The 8,949-nt window shown below is 29.1% G+C and overlaps 3 protein-coding genes across 5 annotated transcripts; all 3 read left to right on the top strand.

The window, feature by feature from the left end:
* The first annotated feature begins 76 nt into the window (after positions 1-76).
* On the top strand, positions 77-2,552 carry LOC118066199 (ATP-dependent DNA helicase Q5-like). 2 transcript variants are annotated; one of them, XM_035082069.1, is made up of 9 exons: positions 77-215; positions 315-469; positions 551-675; positions 745-900; positions 968-1,412; positions 1,490-1,805; positions 1,878-2,100; positions 2,170-2,352; positions 2,416-2,552. In XM_035082069.1, the coding sequence occupies exons 2-9, from the start codon at positions 358-360 to the stop codon at positions 2,491-2,493; spliced, it is 1,638 nt and encodes a 545-aa protein (XP_034937960.1). In that variant the 5' UTR covers positions 77-215; positions 315-357; the 3' UTR covers positions 2,494-2,552. The 2 variants fall into 2 exon arrangements, with proteins under 2 accessions (XP_034937960.1, XP_034937953.1); XM_035082062.1 differs by having other exon boundaries at positions 77-469.
* Positions 2,553-2,660: 108 nt separating this feature from the next.
* Positions 2,661-4,424, top strand: RpL7 (ribosomal protein L7). Its single transcript, XM_035081916.1, has 6 exons — positions 2,661-2,743; positions 3,133-3,250; positions 3,341-3,516; positions 3,613-3,860; positions 3,955-4,052; positions 4,265-4,424. Exons 1-6 carry the CDS (start codon positions 2,670-2,672, stop codon positions 4,373-4,375), a joined length of 825 nt encoding a protein of 274 aa, XP_034937807.1. The 5' UTR covers positions 2,661-2,669; the 3' UTR covers positions 4,376-4,424.
* Positions 4,425-4,638: 214 nt separating this feature from the next.
* Positions 4,639-8,946, top strand: LOC118066102 (general transcription factor 3C polypeptide 2). Of its 2 annotated transcripts, none has more exons than XM_035081895.1 (4): positions 4,639-4,826; positions 5,422-8,453; positions 8,532-8,639; positions 8,723-8,946. In XM_035081895.1, exons 1-4 carry the CDS (start codon positions 4,775-4,777, stop codon positions 8,903-8,905), a joined length of 3,375 nt encoding a protein of 1,124 aa, XP_034937786.1. In that variant the 5' UTR covers positions 4,639-4,774; the 3' UTR covers positions 8,906-8,946. The 2 variants fall into 2 exon arrangements, with proteins under 2 accessions (XP_034937786.1, XP_034937795.1); XM_035081904.1 differs by having other exon boundaries at positions 4,724-4,826; positions 5,340-8,453.
* The last annotated feature ends 3 nt before the right edge of the window (positions 8,947-8,949 follow it).

Raw genomic sequence — 8,949 nt, 5'->3', positions numbered from 1 at the left:
GCTTTAGCCCTTTAAACTTTCAATTGTTTAGAGTAGATACTCTACTGGAAATTCACATAACTACAGAACTATGTCGCTACACACAAGTGTGCTGGCGATTACTAAAGCCGTTGTTGTTGTCGGCTTCATTTGTTCATTCACCTTATTTAATTTTTCGGAAAAAACACTTGCATACATACACTCAGCGTCATAAATGCTGTCTTAATTTGATAAATGTAGGAAGATATGGAGAAATTGCATTTATAACCTTTAAATAACTGGACAGCATCTATGACATCGAGTGTACGTTAGAAAGAATTAAATGATTTTTATAGTAATTGCAGTTATATCAGAAAATATTTCAACTTCTGAATAATCATGACAGATACAAAGAAAGAAGAATTACAAGAAAAATTAAAACATTTTTTTAAATTTGAATCATTCAAATCTGAAGATCAATATAATGCTACTTTAGCTGTAATATCAACAGGTAAAAACAATTGTTTTTGACCATTATTTATCCACACAAAAAAAAAAAGAAATTCAATTCTGATGACAAATTAATTTACAGAAATACATGATGTTTTAATTAGTTTGCCACCTGCTGCTGGAAAATCTATCTGTTATCAATTACCAACAATGTTGTGTGATGTGAAAATCACTATTGTAATTGTAGCGAACAAATATACTGCTGAAGTACGTTATATTATTATAATTTGATAATATTTTTTCAGAATATCAAATACATAATTCTTTTTTTTTAAGGAACAAAGAAGATTTCTAGCAACATGTAATATTGATGCATTTTATTTTCATTCGAGATCTAATGAATTTAATTTAACGAAATTTTTCGAAAAATTTATTCAGTTGTTTAAATTTGTTTATGTGACTTCAAATATGCTTATGAACACTTGGTTCCAGGTATATATTTCACTTTCTAGACGCTTTAATTATTGATATTAAAGTAATAAATATTTTGTTTTCGTAGACGTTTATAAAAATGTTAAATGCTCATGATTTAATTTCATTTATTGTGGTAGATGAAGCACATTGTATAAGTGAATATTATGAGGAATCTGTAGAGTTGTATAGAAAAATAACCAAAGTACGAGATGATTATCCTCATATAAAATTTATAGCTCTAACTTCAATTGGTACAGAGAATATCATGACAGACATAAAAAACTATTTACATCTAAAAAACTCTCGAGAAATAAGTTATTCAAATTGGAAGCTTCCAAATATTTATCTTCAAGTAAAATATAAAGATATTTTAGATAATCCAATTAACGATGTAAAGAAGCTCATTGAAAATTTTATGAACAGTTCGGAAGAATTTTCGGGAATCATTTCTTGTACCAAATGTCACGAAGCAATGATGATTGCAAAACAATTAACTAAACTTGGTATTCCTGCAGCAGCATATTGTTCAAGTAATAATCATCACATTCTCTCTTTATTTCTCTTTTTTGGTATACATACATTTTCTTTACATAGATAATTCTTTTAGAATTAGAGGAAATAAAAAGGAATCAAAATGAAAAAAAATGGATAGATGGAAAAATCATAATTTTAGCAATTACACATAAATTTGGGATGAAATTTATTAAACCCTCGCTAAGATGTATTATACACTGGTCCCCTCCGTTGAGACTAGAACAATACTATCGACAAATTGGCAGTTATTTGAGAAATAATGAAAAAATTCTTTGCAGAATGTATTTTGGTATTGAAGATTGGATAAATATGCAAGCTACTGTTATGAGAAAGACCAATCAAACTTCTGAAGAATTTAAGACCATGATACAGTACTGCTTGTCTACTGAGTATGATGCTGTACCAATTTAGTCGTTTAAGTTAACATTTTTCCATGTTATTAATTAACATTTTTATTTTAGATGTCGTCATTTGACTTATTCAAGATACTTTGGAATAAATATAAATCCTTGCGGTGATGCTTGTGATTTTTGTGAAAAAGAATCAATTGTAAGGACGAGGCAGGAAAAGTTTAAAGAGTTTGCTAATCAACATGATATACTACCAACGCTTAAACAGACACCTATCATAGCAGTTTATAATCTAAACAAAACGGGAGGAATTGTCAAAGATCTTGAACCCATAGTAAGCATAACAATTATACAATTAAAGGTTGCTAATTGGTAATTATATTATATTTTATCGAATTTTCAGCATAGATGTAATATTTATGAGCTTTTGCAAAGTGCTTTGAATGAAAATTATGAAAAAGCATCTTGTATAAATAAGCCAGATATAGAAATTCAGTATCTTGCTCAATTGGCAAGAGGATTGGAATATTCTATTTTTTCTACAAGTTATAAAGAGATGAATTACAAGTACAAAATGATGCGATTGGTAGATATTTTAATATAATCAATTAGTAGTTATTACTATATTTTAAGAATATTTTTTTTACAGATAGAGAGAATAAAAAAATCGACAGAATCAAAAAAAATATCTAATTATATTTTAAATTATAAATTTCAACTTCTGTAAATTAAATAATTTACATAATAAATATTTTTGTACTCATTCATACATTTGATTTGATGCACTACATTAATTACAAAAGTACATTGTAAAAGTAAAATTATTAATTTAATATTTTTTTGTAACAAAAATTTTTTAAATATTTTAAAATTACCGCCTTTTAAAATAGCAAGCAGCTTCATATGTATCGGCAATCACTTGAAGTTGTCTTTGGATACCGTCAAGTCTTTCAGCCGAATAGAAGAATGGCGGACGCGTGAGTATTTTTATTCGCTAAATAAAATCTCAAAGCATCGCATGTATAAGATAAGATTCATAATAATTAAATGTTATTCTAAAAAATACGATCTTTTCTTAATAACTGAGAATTTTTATTTTTCATATTTTACGTCTGTCTATGTATCTAACTGTCAAATACTGTATTATTGTCAACTACTGTATTATCCCTATTTATTTCAATTAAATTTTATAAACAACTATCTAAATTTTAGAATTCTAATTTTAATTGAATTCTTGTCATTATCAAAACTAAATCTTTAAAAATTGATACTTATTTTGTTAAAATATTGATATCTACATGATCATAACCTCAAAAACGAAATTCGAATGCACTGTATATAACAATTGTAAATATTTCATTTTCAGGCAGAAGAAAGAAGCTGTTTCGGCAGCCAAAAAATTACCTGCAGTTCCTGAGTCTATTTTAAAAAGAAGAAAACGACGTCAAACTGCTAAAGTTGCCCGTCTTCAGGCTTCTATCAAAGTACTTCAGCTTTACATTTCTGTTCACCATAATGAATTGAATTTTTATTGAAATATACTAAATTTTATTTTTTTCAATTGATTTGTTTAGCAACGTGCAGCACATTATAAGAAACGAAAAGAAATTTTCAAACGTGCAGAAAAATATGTGAAGGAATACCGAATGAAAGAAAGAGATGAAATCAGATTGATGAGACAAGCTAAAAGTCGTGGTAATTACTACATACCTGGTGAAGCACGTCTCGCATTTGTTATTCGAATTCGGGGGTAAGATTCATTACTATTACTGAGAAAATTTATTGAATCTACGTTAAAACATCAAACCCTTTAAGACTTGTGTTCATTATAATTTTTATCCAACAGTGTGAATCAAGTTGCTCCAAAGGTTCGAAAGATTCTTCAGCTTTTTAGATTGAAGCAAATTAACAATGGAGTATTTGTGAAATTGAATAAAGCTACAATTAACATGCTTCGTATTGTCGAACCTTACATCACATGGGGTTATCCTAACTTGAAATCCGTTCGTGAATTAATTTATAAACGGGGTTTCGCTAAGATTGAGCGTCAGCGAATTCCCATCACCAGTAACTCCATAATTGAACAAAAATTAGGTAAGTTCTTTCTTTTATTTCAATGAGATAAATTTGTATATTTATAAGTAACTATTTAGTTCTACTAATACTCATTATGATTTCTGATTTTTAGGACGCTCTGGTATTATTTGTGTTGAAGATTTAATTCATGAAGTTTTCACAGTTGGACCCAAATTCAAGTACGCTAGTAATTTCCTCTGGCCTTTCAAGGTAATTACAAAATTATTATTCATTAACAGATTGTATTGACATAGGCATGGTAATGATAGTCAAACAATATTACATTGCCTCTCACTATGTCATAAATTAATACAAAATTTAGCATTTGTTGTATGTTATATTTATATATACAACATGGTTTGAATTTTACACATTTCTATACAAAAAATTTTACAATATTATAACAAATAAAATTTTTACAGCTCAACACACCAACCGGTGGATGGCGAAAAAAGACCAATCATTACGTTGAAGGTGGTGATTTTGGTAATCGCGAAGATAAAATTAATGAATTATTAAGGCGAATGGTATAAATTTATACTAATGTACTTGAAAAATAAAAAATGTACGTTTCACATACAATGCAAATTACTCATTATTTATATTCTAAAAGTTTACCCCGTAAGTTAAGTAACTATTGATCTTGTACCTATGTACAAGTCACCACGTGCTTGCTTAGCATACACATTCGTACATGGACGTTCCCACATATTTGTGTGTGTGTGTCAAAAGTCGCACTGTCGGTACACATCCATACAATGAATGGCTCCTATGATAATTCAGCTCTTGAATTCAGAGTCGGTGTTTGTCGTTGGTTCGAATCTAACTGAATGTGGTTTTTATAAAGAGATATTTTTTAATACTGATTTTAACTTTTTTTTTACATGTAATAATTTATGAATAAAATAAATTAAACTCATAAACTATAAACAATGAACAAGTGTACAAATTTAACGAACAAAAAAAAAAATAATCATTCGTCAGGTAATATAACCTAATTTCGCAATCGTAATACTATCATAATTATGTGACAGAATTGATTATTCATAATTTTTAAGGTATTTCGAATGCTATGGGTAGGGATGAAAACAGGGTTAAATAAAACAAATTATATTTTAAAATAAGATGTAACATGTATTACATTAATTTTTTTTCTAATCTATGTTTAACTACCGATACATTTAATTAATATTTATTATAAAAGTTTTTTTTATTTTAATTATTTGTTTAATTACATTTCGGAACAAATAACAAAAAATGATTACAGTGTATGTACAGTCTAACCTTTCTTGTACTGAACTAACCTTATCTACAATTCGGAGTACTGTAGCACCGGCAAATTTTTGAAATAAAGTTGAATAATAACATAAAATAGTGTATTGCACATCAAGGAAGAAAAAGTAGTCTCTTCCTCCGTTGGTGTGAAATGTACTGTTTTTTTAAACACTGTTTTCATCCTTGCCTATAGCATCTGAAATAGCTTAAATTTATTAATAGTGAAAAATCGGATATTTATGGTAAAATGCCGAACTCAACTTTCATCCATTTATTAATAATCAACCATCGCCTTCTTTATCAGAAAATAAGCGTTCAGTTCATGGATCATCTTCGACAGATGTCATAACTATTTCCACTAATAGTGATTGTGTAGATAGTAAATCCATTATGGCCCAACAAACTAATTCCAGTGAAAATATTAATTCAAATGAGGTTGCCTTACACAGCAATGATAAAACAAATAAAGTAATCAAACGAAGACGTGGCAGGCCACGAAAAGTTATTGTTGAAAATCCTCTAACAATGTCAAAAGTAGAAAATGCTGATTTGACGTTGCAAAATGTTACCAAAGAAGAAATTCCACCATGTGAAAATTCATCTACTGAAAATATAGATACAACAGCAAATATAAGTCTAAGCAGTGGTGAATTAACAGAAGAAGAAACAAACCAAACGAACGTCAAACGTAGAAGACGTAGAAAAGGACGTGGTAGACGGCCTGGAAGAAAGCTAATTGAACCTGATAATGAATATACACCACGACTTTCATTAAGACCAACAGAATTCCATAAAGAATATACTACAATTGAAATAGAATTTATAAATGAAGAAGTTGTTTGTGGAAGATGCAAGAAAAATGTTGTTAAAAAACAGTGGAGAAAGCATAATTTGGATAAGCATAATAATACAGCTTGGATAGAAGGTAATGAACCAATAAATTATGAAGATAATGAAAAGTTATGGAGAAGTGTCTTAACAAAAGCTCATAAACAAAAACGTGGAGTATTGTTTTGTGATAAGTGTAACACTACAAAACGGAGTGTTTTAGGTTTTATATCCCACTATAAATTTTGTGGAAAGTCTGAAGAAGAAAAAGAATCAATGATGTGGACTTGTCCAATATGTCACAGTGTATTTATGCCATCATCTCAAGATTTTCATGAACGAACGCATAGAGATGTTGAACGTTCAAAAAAAGTCATAAACTCAGTGAAGGTGGATGATTATGATGGCAAACGGAAACGAAAAGCAGCCGAAAAGGCTGCATCAAAAATAATCGAATTTGTAGAACATGAAGACGTCAAACCTCCAGCGAAAAAAGCAAAGAAAAATAACATTGATAGTTTTATTGATAAACCAAAGTTAATGAAATCCATTCCTCATGTATGGAAAGGATACTGGATACAAGCTCTTGCAGCAAATGAAAAAGCTTTGTGTCGCCAGCCTGGATGTACTTTTGCTGGTTCTACATTACAAGAAATATGTAATCATCATGGTCAGTGTAATTTTACACCTCGCAAGACTTATATTTGTAAAATTTGTAAGTTCGAATCAGAATTAATAGAAAATCTTAAACATCACATAGAAAATGATCATCGTGAAAAATTAGTTTCGGATGATGAATTTGATTTTAATCAAAGTCAAAGTGAAGAAAGTGATAACGATCCATTTAATGATGAACCAAATATTCCTAGATCTGCTGGTAAACAAAAACAGTATGATAAATTTCTAAATTCTGACAACCGAGCTGATTTTTTGAAAAAAACTAAATTTTATAAAGACAATAATTTAAATATTCCTTACACTCCAGCAATCAAGTGGACATTGGATTTTTATATAAAAAATTATAGATTAATATTATTTGAAAATTTACACCTTAATGCCTTTCATTTACTAATGAATTCGGAAGCTGAAAAATATCTTCCAAAAGTTAAAAAATCAATGCGTACTAAACGAGCTAAAGATTTATCAAATAATTTAAAGAAAACCACTGAAGATTTAAATGAATGGAAAACGTGGAATCAATTTGAATCATCTGTTACTGATAATATTCCTACTTTTTTCGTTGGTGGTCCGGTATGGTCAATGGCCTGGTTACCTATTCCTCTTACAATGTATTCTAACGATATAGATCAATATTTAGCTATCAGCACCCATCCATCAATGAATAGTATTCATGTAGTAGGAAAATCATATAAATATAACAATATTATCCAAATATGGAACCTAGGCCATTTAACCCAAGCACATTCTTGTACTCCTGTTGCTCCCAAACTTTCTTATGCATTAGCTCATAAAAAAGGAACTATTTGGTGTATGGAATGGTGCCCTTCAGGAGCTTATGGACATTTTAATTTAATAAATAATAAAAAATCGGAAAATTTATTTCAACGAATGGGACTTCTTGCTGTTGCTTCATCTGATGGCTGTGTCCATATTTATTCTCTTCCTTTCCCTGAAGTATTAAACTTTAACACAATTAAAGATCATGATTTACCGATTTATAAAACTGAACCTGTTATAACTTTACATGTTAACAAATATTTACATGACAAAAATAAGGTAAATTGGCAATGCTTAAGAGTTAGTTGGAGTAAATTAGTCGATCACGACATTATTGCGGCTGGTTTTTCTAATGGCTATGTTGCTTTATGGAATATAATCAATAATTCTCCTCTTCTTGTTACGAAAAAAGGAGATACTTTACATATAAATGCTTATAAACATTTTTATGCTCATGGACAAGCTGTAACTTACGTAGAAATAATTCCGATAAAAGGAAAAAGATACTTAGCTACTGCTAGTTTAGATAGATGTACAAAATTTTGGGATTTAGAAGACACCTCTTATGCCTTTGAAGTTGTCAAAAAAGGTGTAGTTGTAAATGGAGCATGGCTAATGCATTGGCCGAACGTTTATACAGCACATGATGATGTTCTTGGATTAACACACACTAGAACTTACATGATTGGACTACGTGAAGCATGTAGTAAAACATTTCCTTTGCTGCCAACTAATTCTGTAACATATGGATTAGCAGTTTCAGATTTTGCAAATGGCATATGCCATGGAACTTTGTCAGGAGAAATAGCTGCTATATTCCCTTTTCAGATGTTATATTTTAAAGATCTTGATAGACTTACAAGAAAAAGATGGTTAGTTTCGTCTATTGAAGTTGTAGATCTTGAAACCTCGCAAGAAAAAAAGAAAACAGCAAATGATGTTGAAAAAGAAAATAAAAGTAAAGCGAGTTTGAAGGATCATAACTATATGCCAGAAACTTATGAAGAATGTGCAAATCAATTCGGAATTATTTTCCATGATGATTTAAATGTATGGATAAGTATTATTTATTATTATAAAACTCAACTAATAAACAGAATTTATAATGAGTTGTTTTTTTGTCTATAGAATATGAAAAATAAAGGAACCAAAAAATCCGTAAGACGTAGCTCTCTAAATTCTGATGCTATGAAATTTTCACCAATTGAACAATACCAATTCACATCTGTTAATCGGGTAAAATAAATTTGTTTAAAAATATAAATTAAAATATATGTGTACATTTAAATTATTGATGATAAAAATTATAATATTTATAGATTGCTTGGAATCCAAATGCCTGGAGTTATTTGTGGATAGCTGCTGGATATCAAAATGGACTAATTAGAGTTCTTCATTTAAGGCCATATTCTTCACAAAATTCTGGAACGAAGTTACTAGCAGAATATTCTAAGCAAATGATTAACAAAGAAAACAATTTACAATGTTCAAGTGCTTCTTAAATTATATTTATAAAAAAATAAACAATTTTGAATAATGATAATAA

This window comes from Chelonus insularis, unplaced genomic scaffold (genome assembly GCF_013357705.1).
Source record: "Chelonus insularis isolate UGA/USDA-ARS -01 unplaced genomic scaffold, ASM1335770v1 contig_121_pilon, whole genome shotgun sequence".
Lineage (NCBI taxonomy): Eukaryota > Metazoa > Arthropoda > Insecta > Hymenoptera > Braconidae > Chelonus > Chelonus insularis.
The sequence above is the reverse complement of the archived record's forward strand: the minus strand, read 5'-3'. Positions and strand labels throughout refer to the sequence as shown.

What these genes read in the sequence shown, in the direction of transcription:
- RpL7 (XM_035081916.1), top strand. Translation starts at nt 2,670, where the DNA reads ATGTATCGGCAATCACTTGAAGTTGTCTTTGGATACCGTCAAGTCTTT. An exon ending in GTCTTCAGGCTTCTATCAAA is followed by an intron (nt 3,251 to 3,340) that starts GTACTTCAGCTT and finishes TGATTTGTTTAG; the next exon opens with CAACGTGCAGCACATTATAA. An exon ending in CATAATTGAACAAAAATTAG is followed by an intron (nt 3,861 to 3,954) that starts GTAAGTTCTTTC and finishes TCTGATTTTTAG; the next exon opens with GACGCTCTGGTATTATTTGT.
- LOC118066102 (XM_035081895.1), top strand. Translation starts at nt 4,775, where the DNA reads ATGAACAAGTGTACAAATTTAACGAACAAAAAAAAAAATAATCATTCG. An exon ending in AAAAAATAATCATTCGTCAG is followed by an intron (nt 4,827 to 5,421) that starts GTAATATAACCT and finishes CTTCTTTATCAG; the next exon opens with AAAATAAGCGTTCAGTTCAT. An exon ending in TTTTCCATGATGATTTAAAT is followed by an intron (nt 8,454 to 8,531) that starts GTATGGATAAGT and finishes TTTTGTCTATAG; the next exon opens with AATATGAAAAATAAAGGAAC.
- LOC118066199 (XM_035082069.1), top strand. Translation starts at nt 358, where the DNA reads ATGACAGATACAAAGAAAGAAGAATTACAAGAAAAATTAAAACATTTT. An exon ending in TTATGAACACTTGGTTCCAG is followed by an intron (nt 901 to 967) that starts GTATATATTTCA and finishes TTGTTTTCGTAG; the next exon opens with ACGTTTATAAAAATGTTAAA. An exon ending in CAGTACTGCTTGTCTACTGA is followed by an intron (nt 1,806 to 1,877) that starts GTATGATGCTGT and finishes TTTTTATTTTAG; the next exon opens with ATGTCGTCATTTGACTTATT.